The 22,278-nt window shown below is 39.3% G+C and overlaps 1 protein-coding gene across 3 annotated transcripts in view; it reads left to right on the top strand.

Moving 5' to 3' along the window:
* ZNF143 (zinc finger protein 143) overlaps nucleotides 1–22,278 on the top strand; it is a 31,614-nt gene that overhangs the window by 8,314 nt on the left and 1,022 nt on the right. For 2 of the 3 annotated variants that reach the window (XM_070425326.1, XM_070425324.1), the window contains exons 6-15: nucleotides 1,553–1,749; nucleotides 2,269–2,343; nucleotides 3,154–3,273; nucleotides 4,734–4,809; nucleotides 5,654–5,779; nucleotides 8,437–8,616; nucleotides 10,787–11,014; nucleotides 12,969–13,117; nucleotides 16,598–16,759; nucleotides 21,316–21,462. In XM_070425326.1, the coding sequence (XP_070281427.1) occupies nucleotides 1,553–1,749; nucleotides 2,269–2,343; nucleotides 3,154–3,273; nucleotides 4,734–4,809; nucleotides 5,654–5,779; nucleotides 8,437–8,616; nucleotides 10,787–11,014; nucleotides 12,969–13,117; nucleotides 16,598–16,759; nucleotides 21,316–21,462 (1,460 nt within the window). The remainder of the gene's footprint in view (nucleotides 1–1,552; nucleotides 1,750–2,268; nucleotides 2,344–3,153; nucleotides 3,274–4,733; nucleotides 4,810–5,653; nucleotides 5,780–8,436; nucleotides 8,617–10,786; nucleotides 11,015–12,968; nucleotides 13,118–16,597; nucleotides 16,760–21,315; nucleotides 21,463–22,278) is intronic. The other variant, XM_070425327.1, reaches the window with a different exon arrangement.

Raw genomic sequence — 22,278 nt, 5'->3', positions numbered from 1 at the left:
GTGGGAAAAATAAGACCTGCCTTTAGTTACTGAAGTGGTGTCATGTAAAAGAAGAATTATACTTGTTCTCAAATACAAGATGGCAGATTTTGGCACAATATAAGGAAAAATTTCTGTTAATTTGAGCTGTCCTATAACAATTCGGAATAGCAAACCCCTGTTCCCTGGAGGACTTCAAATAGAGGCTACTTTTAAAATATGAAATTAGCCCTGACTGGTATTTCTCATTGCTTAAAGCATTGGCCCAAGCACTGAAGGGTCATGGGTTCGATTCCCAGTCAAGGGCACATACCTCAGTTGCGGGTTTGATCCCCTCCCTGGTCGGGGTGTGTGTGGGAGGCAACCAATTGATGTGACTCTTTCACATGGATGTTTCTCTCTCTCTCTCTCTCTCCCCCTTTCTCCTTCCCCCTCCACTCCTCCCACTCTCTCTAAAAAGCAATGGGAAAAATATCTTTTGATATTTTTGAAGATTAAAAATCCTATATAATAAAAGGATAATATGCAAATCGACCTAATGGCTGAACCACCAGTCACTATGACATGCACTGACCACTAGGGGGCAGACGCTCAACGCAGGAGCTGCCCCCTGGTGGTCAGTTTGCTCCCACAGGGGGAGCACCGCTCAGCCACAAGCTGGGTTCACAGCTGGCGAGTGCAGTGGCAGTGGTGGGAGCCTCTCCCACCTCCGCAGCAGCACTAAGGACCCCTCGGGGATGTCTGTTTGCCAGCTGGCAAGTGGACATCCCCTGAGAAGTCCTGGACTGCGAGAGGGCACAGGTCGGGCTGAGGGTCACCCCCCTCCCCCCAGTGCATGTATGTCATGCACTGGGCCTCTAGTATATATATAAAATTAAATATTTTACAGTTAAATTGTTGACTTTTTTCTCTCTTAAATAGAACTTCTTTGCCTATTGTGTTAAAACTAAATTAAAATATCTGAAACAAATAGAGCAAAATACTAACGTTTATTAACTTCATGTGGTGAGGACCAGGGCTTTGAGGTGGAATTCATAGGTATAATGAGCACAGCTCTGCAGCAAGATATCTGGGTTCAAATCTTGGTCAGCTATTCTTTAGCTGTGTGACTTTGAACAAATTACTTAACCAAAAATATTTTTTTTCTTTAGCAGTGGGAGTTAATCATGGGTTCATTTTAGTTGGACAGATTTACTATTTCATAATGCTGTGTACAGCTTTGTATGGTTATTTAAGGCGGGGAAAACCATGGCCTTTGGAGTCACATTGACATGAATCCAGATCCTTGTTTTTTGACATACTGATTTTGGCTATTAATTAATTTTATTTATTTCCTGGTTCCTACGGAAAGTGACTTTACTTCCCAAAACCTCAACTTCCCATTTGTACATTGGGGGTGGTAAATATACCTGCCTCACAGAATCATGAGGATTGACTGAAATAGCACATATAAAGCACATGAGTCAGGGTTCAGTGTAACTACTCAGTAAAACTTCATTCCCTTCTTCTTTTAAATATGTAACTGTTCATCAGACTACCTTTAATTTAATGCCATTCTCTTCCATTCCCTCAGATAGTTATGACCAGAGCGCATTACAGGCAGTTCAGCTGGAAGATGGCACCACGGCTTACATCCACCATGCAGTGCAAGTCCCACAGTCTGATACCATCCTAGCAATTCAGGCTGATGGTACAGTGGCAGGTCTGCATACTGGGGATGCCACAATTGATCCTGAAACCATCAGTGCTTTGGAACAGTATGCAGCAAAGGTACATCATTTTACAGTATCAAGAGCAATCTTCTTTATTTTTCATTAAAAGAAAAGAAAACAAAAAAGTATACTGTATCCGATAAGAAACTGGCAATTCAGAGTCAGAATCAGACAGCATCAAGAAGATCAGCATCTTAAAAGAAGTGTGTAGAAAGAAATATTGGAAGAAAAATAAGGGATGGGATAAGAGCTTATAGAAAATAAGTGGGTGACGGGTAACTCATAAAAGTTATATTCGAGGATGAGTGAGTGCCATAAGAGAAATAATAAAGTGTAAGTAAAACTTATGAATTAAGAAGTAGAAATTAGAGATTGGAAAAGGTGAAGGAAAGTCTCAATTAAGTTTTATATCATTTATATATATTTTTCATATAGTTTAAAAGGTTACTTTCCCAGTTTTTATTACGAAAATTTTCACACACAGAAATAAGCAATAATGAACCTTCATGTACTTATCACCCTGTCTAAATAATTATCAAAATGTAAAACTTTTTTAAGCTTTATTTTATTTCTATAGGTATCCATTGATGGAAGTGAAAGTATAACAGGTACTGGAATGATTGGAGAAAATGAGCAAGAGAAAAAAATGCAGGTATGTAAAGCTACTTTTTTATATAAGAATTTCTTTCTCAGCATTATTGTGCCCTTTTATGGATGAAAACAAAAATAGGGAACTTGCCCTGGCCAGTTTTCTCAGTGGTTAGAGCGTTGGCCAGTGGACTAAAGGATTGTGGGTTAGATTCCTGGTCAAGGGTATGTACCTCAGTTGCAAGTTTGATCCCTGGCTTGGTTGGGGTGCGTGCAGGAGGCAACCAATTGATGTGTCTCTCTCACATCGATATTTCTCTCTCTTTCCCCCCTCCTAAAATATATATTAATATAGATACAGATATATCCCTTGAGTATGTTAAGGAATACCTGCAGACAATGGAGATGATACTTGGGGGTTTTTTTCTAGAGTGGCAACACAGCAGAGAGAGACCACATTCACATAACTTTATTACAGTATATTATACATGTTATATTAATTATTATTGTTCATCTCTTACTGTGCCTATTTTATAAATTAAACTTTATTATAAGTATGTAGATATAGAAGAAAACATAGTGCATATAGGGTCCCATCCAATCTGTGGTTTCAGGTATCCACTGAGAGTCTTGTAATGTATCCCTGTGGATAAGGGGGGGACTACTGAAGATCTGTGAGCGCTCGCCACTCCTCCTCATGGATCTCCTTTCGACTTCTTCCAGAGTCACTAACTTCAGCCATGGACTGGAATTAGCCTAACTGGCTCAGCATGATAAAATCTTCGTACAATGATAACTTAAGTCTGGAAAATAGTAATTTCATCTATTTTATCTCTGTGTAAACAATTTAAGTAATATTTTTTGTTTCATCTAGATTGTCTTACAAGGACATGCAGCAAGAGTAACTGCTAAATCTCAACAGAGTGGAGAGAAGGCGTTTCGATGTGAATATGATGGATGTGGAAAATTATATACAACAGCTCATCATCTTAAGGTATATATGAAGAAATGCTGGGTCTAGTTATCAGAATACCTAGGACATTAAATGCCAACATGATAAATTTGTAGCATTCAAATGCGTTGTTTTCCTTCATTTATCAAGGTATAGACCAGTGATGGCAAACCTTTTGAGCTCGGCGTGTCAGCATTTTGAAAAACCCTAACTTAACTCTGGTGCCATGTCACATATAGAAATTTTTTGATATTTGCAACCATAGTAAAACAAAGATTTATATTTTTGATATTTATTTTATATATTTAAATGCCATTTAACAAAGAAAAATCAACCAAAAAAATGAGTTCACGTGTCACCTCTGACACGTGTGTCATAGGTTCGCCATCACTGGACTATAGACACACATTCACACTCACACTCAATCAAAGACACACAAAAGCCTATGCAGATTTTAGAAAATGTCAACTTTTTGAGGGCTTGGACTATGTTTACTTCATCTCTGTCTATATACTGGCACATGGTAAGTACTCTATGTATTTGAATACATTTTTGTCAAATGTGAAATTTATAAAATTATATCAGTAGTGTGTATAATCACTTTGTTAACAGTGATTTGCTGAAATCTAGCAAAAGTTGGTGTTAGTTTGTCCTATTGTCCAAATATACAGGCCAAGTACTTTCATTGCAGCTAAACACGATATACCATGACTCAAAAATAATAGCTCACAATAACTGAATAATTTACAATGTGGCAGGAAGTGTGCATTTAACATGTGTGAAGTAGCAACCTCAGAGCCCATCGTCACTACTTAGCAGTGTGTAACCTTAACATGTTACCTACCCTCTTAGTACCTTATTTTCCTTATCTATAAAATTGGATGATAAAGTATATTCCCATAGAGTAGTTATGAGAATTAAATAAAACTATACATGTAAAGTATCAAAAAGAATGGCCTGGCATGTGGTAGAAGTTCAATAAATGTTGGCCACTGTCATGATCATTCATTTGTCACAGCAGCACTCTGTGGTAATACTGTTTATGTCCCCACTTTACAGAGAGCATTTAAGGCTTACAGCAGGCAAGTGTCGTGGCCACACTACTAGTCAGTGGTGAAGCCTTGCCTCAGGTGGAGGCAAGCAGCAGCCTCTGTATCTTAACCTTCCATTGGGTAGCCTCTCCCTACACTCTGCTTCTGGCTCTCACCATGCAGTGTTCCATACACACACCTTTGAGCACTCTAGAAAAATTCACACCTCCACTCTTCCTGTTTCTTATTTAAAATGAGTACTTCTTAACAGAATATTTTGGTCTATACTGAGAATTCCTGGACTGTAGTTTTTGAGAAAAGTTACCTTTTTGTGTGCATGTGGTTTTTCTAAAGTAACATACAAATAACAAAATAATTCAGCAGTGAAAAAAAAAAAAACAGGTCTGTGCTGACACCATCTACCTGAGAAATGCCTAAAGGAAACAGAATCATTTTGTGTTTTAATGACAGGTTCATGAGAGGTCGCACACGGGAGACCGGCCTTATCAATGTGAGCATCCTGGCTGTGGGAAAGCATTTGCAACAGGTAAAAACATGAATTTGCTTCACTTAGGAGTCAAGCAGAGGCAGGCCTGAGGCAGGAACTGACCCCTTGCTTTTGTCTGAATTAGCATGCACACAATGACCAGTTTTTCAGTCTGTCCCTTAGCTACCTCTTGTCCTACTTGCTCTATTCTCTCTCTGTTCCCATTTTTCTCCTCAGGCCTATTTTATTTCTGCCTACTTTGTTTGGTGTTTCACTCCACACTCTGCTTTATTTTAGCAGGAAAAATAAAAGCTGGCACAGAATTTAACATTAGGACAGACCTTAGGGGGAACCCTGGGGAACTGGGACAGATCCAGCAGGGCCAGGAGGGGTACCTCATTCCATGTCTTGAGTCCACTTCAGATTTTTGGGTTATGAGTTATGAGCATCTAATAAGACGGGAACACTTTTTAAAAAGACACATCCTCTTCTAGACAGAGATGAAACTATTGAATTTCCAACATGACAGTCCTGAGCTGTCATATTCTTGTACATTTTATTTTTATTGATTTCAGAGAGGAAGGGAGAGGGAGAGAGAGAAACATCAATGATGAAAGAGAATCATTGATCGGCTAGCTCCTGCATGCCCCCACACTGGGGACTGAGCCCACAAACCGGGCATGTGCCCTGACTGGGAATCGAACCGTGACCTCCTGGTTCATAGGTCCACGCTCAACCACTGAGCCATGCTGGCCAGGCCTCTTGTACATTTTCAATAGTTATTTTGTTGTGCTTGCCTAGTATTATAGCCTTGGTGTTTACTATATTTTTCAATAGCTTAATCTCAACGGGCATGGTTAGAGGGATCTTGTGTAATTAAATTTCTTTTAAATTTTTCTTAAAGGTTATGGATTAAAAAGTCATGTCAGAACTCATACAGGAGAAAAGCCATATCGGTGTTCAGAAGATAATTGTACTAAATCCTTTAAAACTTCAGGAGATCTACAGAAACATATCAGAACTCATACAGGTACAGTACTGGTGTGAACAAATCTGTCTAGGCCAGCATTCGCCAACCGGTAGTCCGTGAGGTCCGAAAGGTTAGTGACCGCTGGTCAAGCAGTACTTACCTGCAGAGAGGGGACTTGGGGAAGGAGTCTCTGAAAGAGTTTCAGGGAGTCATCATCAAGGTTTCTTTTGAACTGAAATTCCATGCCATTTGCTATTTTCACAGGTGTGCTTCTTTCCAGGATGAGGACCCATAACTTTGTTAGATTCTTAAATGGGTCCATCTCCCAAATAAAGGTTAACAGTGGCCCTAGCACCAGCAGTTGCCAACCAGTGGTCCATGGAGGTCCGAAAGGTTCTCGACCGCTGCCCTAGACCACCAACTCTCAGTATCTAAAAGGGATTGTCTAAGTAACAGGCTTATTTACCTAGGATTACACACATACTTAGTAGACCAACTGAGACCAGAACCTAAGGCACCCAGTGGTTCTCAACTTAGTATTGCTTCTCATGCATCAAGCTAGTGCTAAAAAAAAGTGTTTGAGCCTCTAACAGCCTCACAGAAAGAAAGGCTTGCAGTTTCCTTGTGATCATCTCTCCTCCCCTTAAAATTTTCTTCTCTTTTTCTAAAACAGCATTTTGCCCTTATCTTCCCTCTCTTCCGCTCTCTTCCTTGTGTGTAGAATTGGTGTTATAAAGGTAATTATTTACTTTGGATTAGAGCTGGAAGAATTTTAGAAACTGTTGATAAGAGATTCTATTATAAGCTGTTGACTAAGTGACATAGCATAAGAATTTTGTTTGAGATTTACTTTAGATGTTCTAAATATAGTGTAAGTTTGTCCCCAAATACCTCTAAGCATTCTGAAATAGTTTATCAGATTTTTCTGAAGGATTCTTCCAGTCATTAAAATTTAACTTTTAGTTCAAATATGATTTAAAATTGGCTTTACTTTATAATGTTCAGGAACAAAGCTGTAGGCCTGTGCTTCTAGTTCATTCATGCACTTACTTTTATCCATTATACCAGAAGCAAGTGTTTCCAAGCTCCTGTAAATTCTATTTGGATTTGCTATATAATGCCAACTTTTTATATAAAGTTACATAAAACCATTAAACTAGTTCCATTAATATTTGGTCCAAACATCAGAATTGTGATTCCTTTGATAGTATTCGTTTCGCACACCACATGAGTATTTTCATTGGTAAAATGTTAGATTGAGTAGGGGGTTTCAGGGACTATTCTATTATAAACAAGTGATTTCAGTGGGAAAACAAAGAAAGGTGCTACAGAGTTAAAACATTTGAGCTGGGAGAACATAAGTGGTCATTTTTTGATCCAGAGAGGAGAAGAGATTTAACCAAGATAAACTCTTTATTTGCCTTAGGTTAATGTATTGAACAGAACTCTCATTAAAGAAAGGATCAAGGATTCCTGCTCCTTTTTATTTTATTTTAAATATTTTTTATGTTTTTATGGATTTTAGGGAGGGGGGGGAATGGGAGAAAGAGAGAGAGAGAAACATTGATTGGCTGCCTCCTGCATGCCCCACACTGGGGATCAAGCCTGAAACCCTGGCATGTACCCTGACCAGGAATCAAACTAATGACCTTTTGGTGCATGGGATGACGCTCAACCAACTCGGCCGAGGCTCCTGCTCCTTTTTGTTTTTAATTAATTTATTATTATTATTTTTTAATCCTCACCAGAGGATATTTTTTCCCTGTTGATTTTTGAAGAGGGTGGAAGGGAGGGAGGAGAGGGGAAGAGAGAGTGAAATATCCACCTGAAAGAGACACATGGATTGGCTGCCTCTGGCACTTGCCCAGAGAGGCCAGGGATCCGAACCTGCAAATGAGGTACATGCCCTTGGCTGGGAGTCAAACCCTTCATTCATCTATCTACACACACACACACACACACACACACACATTTAGAGAGAGAGAGAGATTTTCTTTTTAATCCCAGAAGTTGTTTGCTTTATTTGAGCTCATTTAAGAAAAGGCCACATGGGAATCAAAAGCAAAGGCTGTTTTCTGATTGACGGTTTAAAGGCCCTTTGGGTTTTGATGTTGTATAAAGCCTATATGAAAAAAGAATTACAGCTGGCAAAGTAGACTTTTAAAGTAGACTTTTTCATAAGATTCGAATGAGAATAATAAAATATTCAGCAAGGATTTTTGAGGCATCTTAGGTGCTAGACACTAGATTTTAAAAGAACCAAAAATTATTTTTCTTCAAGGTATTATAGAATAAATAAAGTTGTGGAGAGGTTTGTAGGGAATTCTAGAGTTGTTCTAACTGAATATAGCATTGTTCTTAATCCTATTTTGACTGTGTGTGTGTGTGTGTTTTGTTTTTTTTTATGACATTTCTTTCTTTGCTTTTCTCAGCTTATTTTTTAATATGCCCATCTAAATGATTCCATCTTGGGGAGTCATGTAATCAGTGATGAGTTTTGAATACTGTTCAGGTTTTCCTATGTAAATTTAGGTTTAGACTAGAAGATGCTGTTTGGGGGAGGAGGGCGGAGGGTGGAAAGGAACAATCTGAAAGGGAAGCTCACATACAAGAATTCTAGAACCTTGAGCATTACCCTAAGCAGAATTAAAGAATCAGACATTATAATTTTTTATGTATTTTTGTACCATTTACTTTATTCCCTTGTGCATTTTCAGGAGAAAGACCCTTTAAATGTCATTTTGAAGGCTGTGGTCGGTCTTTTACAACATCAAATATCAGAAAAGTGCATATTAGGACACACACAGGAGAAAGACCTTATTACTGCACAGAACCAGGATGTGGAAGGGCATTTGCCAGTGCAACCAATTATAAAAATCATGTGAGGATACACACAGGTAACAGTCTCTGATTTTTTGGTCTTCTAACTTTTTCTTTTAAGAATAAACATCTTTCCCTGGCCGGTGTGGCTCAATTGGTTGGGCACCGTCCCGTGCACCAAAGGTCACCAGTTCGATTCCCAGTCAGGGCACATTGTCTGGGTTTCTGGCTCCATCCGAGGTGAGGGGCATGCAGGAGGCAGCTGATCCATATTGTGCTCTTTCATCATTGATGTTTCTATCTCTCCTCCTCCCTTTCTCTGTCTCTAAAAATCAATTTTTTTAAAAAAACCACCTTTATTACATGAACTAAGATAGGAGGGAAGAGGATATATTGCCTTTCTAGGCCTTGCCCTCTAGCACATAACCATCTGCTCGGCCACACTGGCCTGTCTGGAGCGACATGTACAAGAAATTTCCCCTGCTGGAACTGCTCCTCTAGAAGACTGTTGATTGTGGCATTCTTTTTCCTTTCATCATGTTTCTTAATTTTCTCTGATCATTTTTTGTTTAAAGTCTCTTCCTCCTCAGGAGTCAGTTTGGCCCATTTGTAGCACAAAAGTTTGTAATTTTGATGCTCCACGTTGTGGACATAGTTTTAGTGGGTGGGAATGGAAAGGTGAATGGAATGGGAGAGTAGAGCAGAATGTGCATTAGTTTTACAAGAAATTTAAAAATATTTTTATTACTGATATTAAGAGTAAATTTTGATAACTCAAAATTAAAAGACATTTATACAGACTGAAGCTTCAGTTGCTTAAGTCAGTGTTTCTCAGGCTGCACTCAAAAACCCCTGGGTATTTCTGGATATGTTTTCAGGGATCAACAACAATCCCTTTCTTTTGAACAGTGTCATTAACAAGTTTGAATATTGCTATGGGCAGAGGGGAAGTTTTAAGAGAATATAAAGAAAATTTGCTTTCTTAGAAAAAGAAATCACTCAGTCAATAATATAAAAAGAAATTAAAGGAACATGAGACCATAAGCAAAGAGACTGACCAAGGTCATTTAATTTGAAGTGAGGTAGAGAGAGATACAAATGAAAGACATTTAAGAGGTATCAGCTAAGGACTTAGTAACCAAGATAGTCATGAGGAATAAAGAAGAACCTATCATTCTAGCTTGTGATAAAGGTGAATGATGCTTAGATGGGGAAGAGCAGGTTAGAAAGGAAGTGTAGTGGTGTCGCTTAGGAATATATAGGTCTCTAGGTATCCCTCAACACCTGAACTCTTACCATCTGTATATTTGGTATAATGATTTGCAAAATCTTTACTCACAATTGATGATCCAAATTGAAAACCACTATAATAAGTCTACTTGTGGGTGTATTTCTCTGTGAAAGGAAAAAATATTAAGTTGCATGTGAGTCTCGATGAGAGAACAAACAGTATACTGGAGTCATATTTCTGATAAAGTTATATCTTATGCTTGCATTGTGTGTTATGTGTTATTGCTATTATTTTCCCTGCATAATTAAGTTAATGTATTTTCTAAGAAAGTGGAAAATTGCCTATAAAACCCTAAGAGGTCTAAAAAGGTGGCTGTAGGTTGGAAGAAAAATTATATTTTGATCATATAATTTGCATTCCTTTTATAGCTTTAATATATTTCATTTTTGCCCCTGGCGTGGTTCAGTGGTTGAGCATCAATCTATGAACCAGGAGATCATGATTTGATTTCCGGTTAGGGCACATGCCTAGGTTTCGAGCTCAATCCCCAGTAGGGGGCGTGCAGGAGACAGCTGGTCTATGATGTTTATAAAATCCTTACAGTAAACTGCATTAGTTATAATAATGTATTTATTGTCATTATTAGTGTGATATCATTAATCATATCTAGATTATCTAGTTATAGGTAGATTACAGTTTTATCAAAAAAGCTTAGAGTTGAACTGGGAAACATCTTCATCCTTAATTTTCTCATCCCTTGAAATTAAGGGGAAAGTGGTATTCAGACACAGGATGACACTCAGGGTGCAGACTACCCTTTAACCAAATCAAAAGCATTGTTAGGGAGTCTTTTCTTGTGAGCTGCCTCATGACAGGATAGAAAGGGATTTGGAAACTACTTCTTTTTGCCATTATAGCCCCTTTTCCTCCCCCTTCCCCCAAAGTATGGAATGATTATGCTTCATGTGTAAAAGTTGATTTATTTTGTTTTGGTTTTTTTGCCTTTCTTTACTTAGGGGAAAAGCCATATGTTTGTACAGTCCCTGGGTGTGATAAAAGGTTTACAGAGTATTCTAGTTTGTATAAACATCATGTTGTTCACACTCATTCCAAACCTTACAACTGTAACCACTGTGGGAAGACATATAAGCAGATCTCCACGCTGGCCATGCACAAACGGACTGCCCACAACGACACAGAGCCAATCGAGGAGGAGCAGGAAGCCTTCTTTGAGCCTCCCCCAGGTGAGGACTTTGTCTAGCGTCTCTGTGTTTGAGAATCAACAGTAATTTATGATTTATAGTATTTTCTCAACTGATAGAGCTTCATTTAATAACACAACCATACAATTTATAATTGTGATAAGTGCTATCAAAGAAAGTACTTCAGGATGTATAAGAAGGGAACTTTCGTCTAGTCTGGACATCAGAGAAAACTTCCCTGAGGAAGTGATTTTTGAGATCTAGAGTGTTAACTAGGTGGAGAGGTGGGGGGTGGGGGGAGGGGGAGGGTCAGAGCAAAGGCCAAAAGAAACATTTCAAATAGAGGGAATGGCACGTGGAAAAATCCCTGAGGTTGGAGAGAGCAAAGTAAATCGGAGACTGAGAGAAGCCTGGCCAGTGTGGCACTTCTGCCTGGGAAGGTGGCATAAAATGAGGCTGGAGAGCCAGGCAGGGGCAGCTAGGTTAGGGATGTGTTAAGGATGTTGATCTTAAGCATAAGAGCAGTGAAGCACTCCCAAATAACTTAATTGATTCATGTGCTGTTAGGTAGTGTTGTAGGAGACAAAAACATTCATTTCATTAAGAATAAACTATTGAAAAAATACTTTGGAGAACTACATTCTGTGATTTTAGTTAAATAACTCAGCTTAGGTAAATAGGGAAAATGAATAGATTTTTCTAAAACAAAAACAATTTACAGATTATCTTAATGTTTCACTGAATACCTCCTAAGTGAGGTAAATTTGAAAATTAAAAAACACACACACACACACAAAAAAAACCTTTCCCATTCTTAACAACTGATGAAGCTTTGAAAACATTTAGGTGGCCCTACAGGGTTTGGCTCAGTGGATAGACCATCGGCCTACAGACTGAATGGTCCCGGGTTCAATCCCACCAAGGGCACATGCCCACGTTGTGTCAGCCGATCCCCGCAGGCCAGACCAAGGGACCCCACCGGTGCATGAATCCATGCACCAGGCCTCTAGTGATATATAAATAGCTATGGAATAGGACAACAGAAAAAAACAAAGTAATGACTGCCATGGAAATTATGCCAGGATGACTATAGCCATATGAGTGCATGCATCAACCACTAACTTTGAGAACTACTCTTAAATTAGCATATTAAGTCCTCCTTTGAAGGAAAAAAATGTATATTTACCCTGTTCCTGCCTTTATTAGAGGTGGAAAAAGATAGAAGAAGAGAGGGTTCAGAAATCTTCCTGGTTGCCAAGTATTGCAGTAATGAACTGTTGAAATTTCTGTTTACTTGCTGGTTCTTTTTGAAATAAATAAGTGGATGGTGGTTCCTATTCTGTCACTTATTAAATGATTAACTTTATACCAGATAACATGCCATTACATCGTCTTTACACAATGATGTCATTGTGTACTGATGACTTGCAATCAATTTCCTATTCATAGTTTGCATTTACATACCATTCAGATTTGTGGTTAATGTTTATGAAGATTGTCTTATCACTTTTAACAGCTTCTTAAGTGACTGTAAGAAATTGCCATAGTGGAAGGATTATTTGCCAGTCAAGTCTTCCTGTTAGTTCCCCCACTCACTGCCCCAACATACATGTGTAGTATCAGTAATTACTTCAACTAAGAGAATAAGAGAAGTTTCCCAAAATTAGAACACTTAACTTTTTTTTTTAATCTTTAAATTCTTTATTAGTTAAGGAATTACAAATGTGTCCTCATTCCCCCCCATTAACCCCCATCCTCCCCCTAGAACACTTAACTTTGCTGTGGAAAGGTTTGGTTCAGTCTGCTTTGATTTGCTTTTACTTCGCAAAAATGAAGTTAGAAGAATTGGAAGGAGGTGCTGGAAACCATTTTCATTATGTAGACTATAATACATCTACTTTAATTTGTATAATATTTATTTAATATTTAAAATATCCTCTGTTTTCTAAGTATCTTGGTTGATTGGTAAAATAAATGATTCATTTGTTTTAAACAGGTCAAGGTGAAGATGTTCTTAAAGGGCCCCAGATCACATATGTCACAGGTGTAGAAGGGGATGATGTTGTGTCTACACAAGTAGCCACGGTAACCCAGTCTGGGTTGAGTCAACAGGTTACACTCATATCCCAGGATGGGACTCAGCATGTAAGTATGCACCAAAAGCCAAACAAGTTTAATAATATTTCTCTGAACCTGGGCTTGAAAGTCAGATTAGGTCCCACTTGAGGAAATCTTTGAATATCAAGGCATAAAGTTTGGACCTGAGCTTGTAGGCACTGCTAGCTTTCTTAAAGGTTTTTCAGTAGCATGCTGAGGCTACCTGCAGAGAGATTAGTAGAGAGTAGGTTTGTGACTCTAGAACAGCCGTGGGCAAAGTACGGCCCGCGGGCCGGATCCGGCCAGTTTGAAATGAATAAAACTAAAAAAAAAAGAGACCGTACCCTTTTATGTAATGATGTTTACTTTGAATTTATATTAGTTCACACAAACACTCCATCCATGCTTTTGTTCCGGCCCTCCGGTCCAGTTTAAGAACCCATTGTGGCCCTCGAGTCAAAAAGTTTGCCCACCCCTGCTCTAGAACTCAGATGATATTACTGGTATAGTTCAAAGGCAAGGCGATGCAGGTCATTACCACAGTGAAATTGAAGGCTTGAAAAGTAATAGATGCATGTGAAACACAATTCAGAGAAGGTATAGGATTTGGTGGCTAAATAGGTCCAGGAGGTGAGATTAAGACATCAGCAGAGCCCTAGCCAGTTTGGCTCAGTGGATAGAATGTTGGCCTGCTGGCTGAAGAGTCCTGGGTTCGATTCTGGTCAAGGGCACATGCCAAAGTTGTGGGCTCAATCCCCAGTTGGGGGCGTGCAGGGGGCAGCCAATCAATGATTCTCTGTCATCATTGATGTTTCTATCTCTCTCTCTCCCTTCCTCTCTGAAATCAATAAAAATATATATTATTAAAAAAAAAAAGAAATCACAGAGCTTTGGCTGAGTGATGATGGCATCATTAAAAGACCCTAGGAAGTCAGTGATGGGCAAACCTGTAAAATTTCCAAAGTGTGGCACTCTCCCTACATGGAGTCATGGGAGCGTCACATAATTAGTAGAATAGGTATCTTGATTTCCCCAGGAAAAGCAATGTAATGGTTGTTCTCCAATAGTCAAACTTGTTATTGTTTTTCTATATGCCTAAAACAATTCAGACTAGATTTTATTTTTAAGCTCTAGCTAAGATGGGCTTAGCGCCTGGTAGAAATAGGCATCTGGAATTCTTTTACCTTCTATATCTGCCTTTTCCTTGGCAAACTCCCTCCTTACCTCTGTCTCTCAGAGCTTTACCTCCCATGATTAATCTGCCATTTGTGTTGGTAACTGTTAAGATGCTGGTGTTAGCTAGGAGGCAGAACGTAGTCAGGATTGGAAAATATGAAGCTCTTGTGCCATCCCATTTAACACCCCCTTACTTTTTTCTTTTTTTAAATTGATTTTGAGAGAGAGAGAGGAAAGGAAAGGGAGAGAGAGATAGAAACATCAAGGAGAGAGAAACATCAATCCTGCATGCCTCCCACCAGGGATGGAGCCCACAACCCAGACATGTGTCCTGACTGTGAATCGAACTGTCAAACTCTTGGTGCATGAGTCAGCACTCAACCACTGAGCCACACCAGCTGGGCCCTCCCCTTAACTTTTGACATCACTAATTCCACACAGACAAGGCCCTCTGGACATCATTTGATCTAACCTCCCTCCCTCCCTACTACAGGAGAAATTCTCTCCACAGCAGCCCTAAAATACATGAGGCAGTTTCTCTCTTAAGAGGCAACCTGTTCCATTTTTGGATAATTATAGTGTTTATCACACAGTAACCTACTACCATGTCATCTACTTAGTGGCTCCTCTCTGACTATACAGAATGAGTTTAATCCCTCTTCACATGCTCCCAAACAGCTATTTTCCCCACTACAATGTTGTATTTTCTGGTAACCTTCCCATTCTCTTCAGGAATTAGGTTTCTGTTCCATTCCTTTAGTCAATTAAACAATAAACATTTATTGAACATCTATCCAGTGCTAGACATTTTGGTAGACTTAGTGTGGGGAGCACAGGAAGGAAGTATCATAGACTAATAGGAGAGAGACCTTCCTAAAATAAACAATCCTATATAATAAAAGGCTAATATGCAAATTGACTGAACGGCGGAACAACCAGTCACTTAGACACGCACTGACCACCAGGGGGCAGACACTCAATGCAGGAGCTGCTCCCTGGTGGTCAGTGTACTCCCACAGGGGGAGTGCTACTCAGCCAGAAGCCGGGCTCACTGCTGGCGAGTGCAGTGGTGGTGGCGGGAGCCTCTTCTGCCTCTGCGGCAGTACCAAGGATGTCCGACTAATGGCTTAGGCCTGCTCCAGTTGGACACCCCCCGAGGGCTCCTGGACTGCGAGAGGGCGCAGGCCAGGCTGAAGGCCGCCCCCGAGTGCACATATGTCATGCACCACGCCTCTAGAGCAGTGATGGCGAACCTTTTGAGCTCAGCGTGTCAGCATTTTGAAAAACCCTAACTTAACTCTGGTGCCGTGTCACATATAGAAATTTTTTGATATTTGCAACTATAGTAAAAGAAAGATATTTTTGATATTTATTTTATATATTTAAATGCCATTTAACAAAGAAAAATCAACCAAAAAAATGAGTTTGCGTGTCAGAGGTTCGCCATCACTGCTCTAGAGTCTCATAAAGATGGGTATATAGTTGAGTGCTGTGGCAGTCTGGAGGAAGAAGTAAATGATTTTTCCTGAAGGAATCTTGGAGGCCCTTATAGAGAATGGCTATTCAGTTGGATCATGAAAAATATTCATGAGTGCTGTACCTGTTTGGCTCAGTGGATGGAGCATCAGCCTGTGGACTCAAGGGTCTCGGGTTCGATTCTGGTTAAGGGCACGTACCTTGGTTGCGGGCACATCCCCAGTAGGGGGTGTGCAGGAGGCAGCTGATTGATGCTTCTCTCTCATCGATGTTTCTAACTCTCTATCCCTCTCCCTTCCTCTCTGTAAAAAAAGTCAATAAAATATATTTTAAAAAAATATTCATGAGTTTGCAAGGCAGAGATTGAAGGAAAGAGCAAAGTCATGAAGATATAATAGTCTGGGACTGCAAATGGTTAGTTGTGGTGGGAGTGCCAAGTGGTTGGTTTGGAAGTATTGGAAGAAGACTCTGGAGAGGCTGTGAAAGGCCAATCATGAAAGGTCAAATGCCGTGTAATGAACTGTAGTGATAGGGAGTCACTGGACATTTAAGCAAGGAGCATATTGAAATTTGTTTTTGTAGAAAGGTGTCAAGGTAGAGGGTGATTAGAGAGGGTTAGACTGGATACCTGGAAAGAAGTGGTGTTTGTGGGAAGTCAGATGAGAGAAAGGTAAGGGTCTAAATTGGCAGTAGAGATGGAGAGGAGAAAATGTATTTAAGAAATACTCAATTTTCTGATAACCTCCTTCTAAAATAGAAGATGTTTATTTGCTCTCCTCAGAGTAGATTTATACAAGGGTTAGGCCTAGTCCTTCATAAAGATTGTCAAATATAACAAGAAACATTGACTGATTTGTAAAATGCATTGTATTGCAGGTCAACATATCTCAAGCTGACATGCAAGCCATTGGCAATACCATCACAATGGTGACGCAGGATGGCACACCCATCACAGTCCCTGCTCACGATGCAGTCATCTCCTCAGCAGGGACACACTCAGTTGCTATGGTAACTGCCGAGGGTACAGAAGGGCAGCAGGTAATTGCTTTTTTTCTTCTTTTATATCAATCAAAACATGTCAATATCAAAATTGTTAATAGATGTACAGTGTGATATAGCAGTTAAGCACAGAAACTTCAAATTGATCCCAGTTTTACAGTTTCTAAGTTACGTAACCCTCTGAGTCTGTTTTCATCGTCTGTAAAATAGGGGTGTTGCATCTGGCCCATAAGACTGACATAAGGATTGATTGAGATAGTGCATTTAAACTACTCAGCCCATTACGTGTTCATTAATGATAGCTCTTCCTACAATCATCATCATCCTCAGACTCTTAGGGGAAAATTCATTTGCAAAATTTAGTTTATTTAATTTTTAAAATATATAATATATTCACATAGTTCAAAAATCAGAACGTATATACAGGTATGCATTGAAAAATCTTCCTTCTGGCACTCGCCCTCCCAGGAGTCCAGGAATACGCCCGTGCCTTCCCCTTTCCCTCACACCCCCCACCCTTCACCATTCGCTTCCTCACTCCCAAGTTCCAAATTCCCTTCCTTTACCTCCATAACTTGTTTCCTAAGCCCATTTCTTCTAGGAATTACTTTTTCTGCCTCTGTAATTTACCCAATATATGTTCTCTTACAAAAAAAAAGTCTTCCCATCAACTTAGTTCTTGCCCCGTAGAGATAATCCACATTTATTGGTTTCTCGTGTATTCTTCCAATGATTCATGAAGCATATACAAACAAATACAGTCATTTTCCCCATTTCCTTTTTTTTATGGTAGTAAACTGTTCTTTACCTTGTTGGTTTTTTAATTTACTAATATATCTAGAAAGTCTATTTCATTATATAGAGAGCTTCCTCATTCTTTTTTTAATCTATTTTGTATTCCACTATATAGATATGCCATAATTCATTTGGTTTTTGCTGTTTCAAACAGCACATAACCTTGTGCACATGTGATTTTGCATGTGTATGAGTATATCTTGTAGGTAAATCCCTAGAGTGGAATTGGTGGGTAAAAAGATATATGGGTTTGCAATTGTAATGTGTTGCCCAACTTCCCTTCTAGGTTTGTGCCACTCTATATTCCTACCGGCAGTATTTGAGAGTGCCACGCTACTCTTCCCTTTTTTTCCCTGTGGAAAAAAAAATCCTTTTGGATTTTTGTCAATCTGATGTATCTCTTTGTAGTTCTAATTTTTTCATTTTCATTAAAATACATGATATTGATTAATACATTTAAAAACTGTTCTTGTACAGTGCTGAAGGCAATGTTAAGTTTCACTGCAGTGAGAGTCTGTCTTAATTAGTAGCTCTAATTCTTCGTAAATTCATTTGTAGATTTCAATACCATCATAATAAAAATTTCAGCAGACTTTTTTGATGATATAGATAATCCAATTCTAAAATTTACCTGAAAATGCAAAGGACCTATAAAAGCCAAAACAATATTGAAAAAAGAACAAAGTTGAAGTTCTTCTACACCTTGAAATACAAAACTCAGAATCTTAAAGCTTCTGGAGAATTGAGTATTTTTGCAGCCTTAGAGAAAAGATTTCTTAAGATATAGAATGTACTAACAAAAGAGAAAACTGACCAATTGGACTTCATCAAAATAAATTCTGCTCACCAAAATATATCACTAAGAAAAAGTGCCAAACTGGGAAAAAGTTAGTCACAGTATTTATATATCTGACAGTGAACTTGTATTGGAAATATATAAGAAACCCTCTACAAATCAATAATAATAACATGAACAGCCCATTAAAAATGAGCAGAATAAATAAAGTTTTTAAAAAGAGCACATTTGATTGCTCATTTAACAGACCCCTTACAAAAGAAGATGACTGGCAATAACACAAAAAGTACTTAACATCTTTAGTCATTAAAGAAGAGCAAATTATGCCGAAACCGGTTTGGCTCAGTGGATAGAGCGTCGGCCTGCGGACTGAAAGGTCCCAGGTTCGATTCCGGTCAAGGGCATGTACCTGGGTTGAGGGCACATCCCTGGTGGGAGATGTGCAGGAGACAGCTGATCGATGTTTCTAACTCTCTATCCCTCTCCCTTCCTCTCTGTAAAAAATCAATAAAATATATATTTTTTAAAAAATTTTTTTAAAAAAAAGAAGAGCAAATTAAAATCACAGTGAGATACCTTTTCAGACACAGGAAAATGGCTAAAATAAAAGAAGACTTAAAACCAAATGTTGGCAAAGATGTGAAGTAACTGGAACATTCATATACACTAGCGGGAGTGTAAAATGATACCACCACTTAGAAGAACAGTTTAGCAGTTTCTTATAAAGTCGAACATACCTCTGCTCTTTGACCCAGAAATTCCACTAGAATTCATACTGTATGGTTCCACTTGTATGAAATCCAAGAGCAGACAAAACAAATCCATGCGATAGAAATCAGAAAGTTCTGCTTGGCTTGGGAAGGACATTGATGGCATGGAATATGAAGGAACTGTACTATATCTTGTTTTAGGTGCCAGTTTCACAGATTATCTGTCAAAATGCTATAGAGCACCTAAGATGGGTACTTATTTATTGTTTGCTAATTATACCTTATGCAAAAAACACACAAAACAACACAACTTTCAGGCTGTCTTTTAGAATGGTCCCACCGAATCAGTTTGCAGCCATTTCCATGGCTCTAGAATACTTGGTTGGGTTTATAACTCAGCTTGGGTAAATATACCTTGTACTAATTACAGTTGCAGGTCTGGAAAGATGGTGACCCTAAAGCAAACATTCTTAAGCAGCTTATCTGTAGCCTGTGGGCTAGGACCATTCTCTGGAGAGATGGGAAAATTCTCAGAAGACAAGGCTTTGAGGGCTGGAATGCAATCAGTCTGCTTCCAGCACTGGGGATTTCACAAGGGTGGGAGGCTTTACTGAGGACCAGCTACTGCCATTGCTTCTCTGCTGCAGCTGTAGGCCATTGTGCAGATGTTGATGATCCACTTGGGGTGTTCAGACTCCACCTGTGGATTATCTGAAGGGTAGGCTTTAGCATTATTTGTAGTCCAGACCCTCTAACTTGGCAGGATAGAAACTAAATGTTGTCTCTCCTGTGGTGAGTGTTGCTGAAATCTCTGCTTTTTCAGACTTCCAGCTGCTGCTTTCTACCAGAATTATTGGAACTTACCGATACACTGGCAGTTCTGGTGTCTTAAGGAATTGGGGAGAGTTTATACACAGATTTGGGGGGTCCCCCTCTGGTTTTCTCCTTTCTAGAATATTCCTCCCAATGTATAACCATTCTGGCAGCCCTAGACTCCATCATCTCATACGTTAAGTTGCCCTGTGCTGCGCAGACTGGGGAATGGTCTCAGTGAAAAAGCTATTTCAGCAGAGATGTGAACCAACATGATTTCCTTTCTTTGGGAATCCCCTGCAGTTTCTGCCTGCTTTTCCTCATTCTTCAGTGCCTTCGACAGTTGCTTTTTCCTATTTTTGTCCACAGTTTATGATAGTTATCTGCAGGATGGGTTAGTCCGATATAAATCACTGCCCTTGCTGGGCCAAACTCTGTTACTAGATTATGAAACATTGCTGGGATTGATCCAGCTTAGCATTTTAGTGGACTAGTGGCCAAGAAAAACAGAAATTTCAGTTTTTAATATATTCTTCCTCTGAGTTTGGCTGAGCAAAATTTTAGAATATCATGTAACAGAAGTATTTGATGCCATTTTCCATGTTATCTACATAGGAAGAGTTACATTTGTGGGTTAAGAGCCATGAAAGCACTTTTAACCACTCTGGATAGATGCTTCAGCAACAATATGCAAAGATTCCATGGCATCTAAAATAGGAAATGAGTATAACAAGATATGTTGCTAATTGTCAGTAATGCTACTGGTCCTTTTAGTTTTCCTGGAGTCTAATGAAAAGGTAACGGGTAAACAGGAGAAAACAGTGTATTATCGACCACTGCTCCAAACTTGGAAATAGACATTTGATGTTTGAATTATTCCACATGTGTAACTTTCCAAGCATCCACTTAGGGTAATAGAACCCAGGCACAGTCATGTCTCCCCTGAGTAATAGAGTCTGTGATAGGGATCCACTTCTCCAGTATCCTCTACCCTGACATACCATTGCCTCACTCCATAATCTTGGATAAATCCCTTCTTTCTGAGCCTTGGTATTCTCAAAAGAGGAGTCCAGAACAGACAATATATAAGGAAGGTCTCTTCAGCTTCAGGCTTCTGCAGCTCTGTGGTCAGAAGGGAGTTTTTTTCCTTTTGAATTTAAAGACAATCCTTTTCCTTGAATGGATTTTAACCTATTTAAATCATAATTTTTTTTAGCCCTAGCTGGTTTGGCTCAGTGGATAGAGCATTGGCCTGCAGACTGAAGGGTCCCAGGTTCAATTCCAGTCAAGGGCATATGCCCAGGTTGCAGGCTCAATCCCCAGTAAGGGGTGTGCAGGAAGCAGCCAATCCATGATTCTCTCTCATCATTGATGTTTCTAACTCTCTCTTCCTCCCTCTCCCTTCCTCTCTGAAATTAATAAAAATATATATGTATTTTTTAAATCATAGTTTTAATTCTTTTGTGTATTTTTTGGTTAAGGTTGCAATTGTGGCTCAGGACTTGGCAGCATTCCACACTGCCTCATCAGAAATGGGGCACCAGCAGCACAGCCATCACTTAGTAACCACAGAAACCAGACCTCTGACCTTAGTGGCAACATCCAATGGTACCCAGATTGCAGTTCAGGTGAGTCCAGAGGCAGCTGTCTTCCGTCAACAGCAGCACTACACATACCTCTCAACCTTGGACACTGTGCTTTATGCATAACCTTTACAGGAGGCGGGACACAGAATAATCTGTGTCACTTTAAGGAAATTGCTGTGTTCATGTAGATTCAAAGAGACCAACACTTTGTTCTTTACTAACTTTGCATATTCTAGGGGAATTTTTAGTGAGAAAAATAAAGCTTCTAGTATGTATCCCATATACATCAAGCCAGCTATCTTAACTCTCAGAAAAAAAGTCTAATTAGGCCCTAGCTGGTTTGGCTCAGTGGATAGAGCATCAGCCTGCAGACCAAAGGGTACTGGGTTCGATTCTGATCTAGGGCATGTACCTGGGTTGCAGGCTCCTCCCTGGCCCAGGCTCTGGTTGGGTCTCATGCAAGAGGCAACCAATCAATGCGTTTCTCTCACATCGACATTTCTCTCTGTCTTTCCCTCTCTTTAACTCTAAAAATCAATGGAAAAATATCCTCAGTTGAGGATTAAAAAAGAACACAGTGATGAAAATTCCAGCCATTGGTTTTAATTTAGCTTATGGGCATAAAAGCTAAAGGCTCAGGAAGCGCTCTAAATTATCTCCCTTGGAAAAGATGACTGTCTTTTGTCCCTTGCATGTGCAAAAGTTTATCAAAATCCTAAATAAAGAAACTGTATTATTCTCCCCTGTAAGAGTTGGGTTTGTTTTTGTTTTTATTTTCTCTTACTGATAGGATCAAGTGGAGGTTGCTTAACAAGCCCAGGTGCCAGAAATCCCACTTCAGGCATATAAGATTCCTTT

Source organism: Myotis yumanensis, unplaced genomic scaffold (assembly GCF_028538775.1).
Source record: "Myotis yumanensis isolate MYYU_CA2020_CCGP unplaced genomic scaffold, mMyoYum1.0.hap1 SCAF_10, whole genome shotgun sequence".
Classification (NCBI taxonomy): Eukaryota; Metazoa; Chordata; class Mammalia; order Chiroptera; family Vespertilionidae; genus Myotis; species Myotis yumanensis.
Note: the sequence above shows the minus strand (reverse complement) of the source record. Positions and strands in the feature narration are given on the sequence as shown.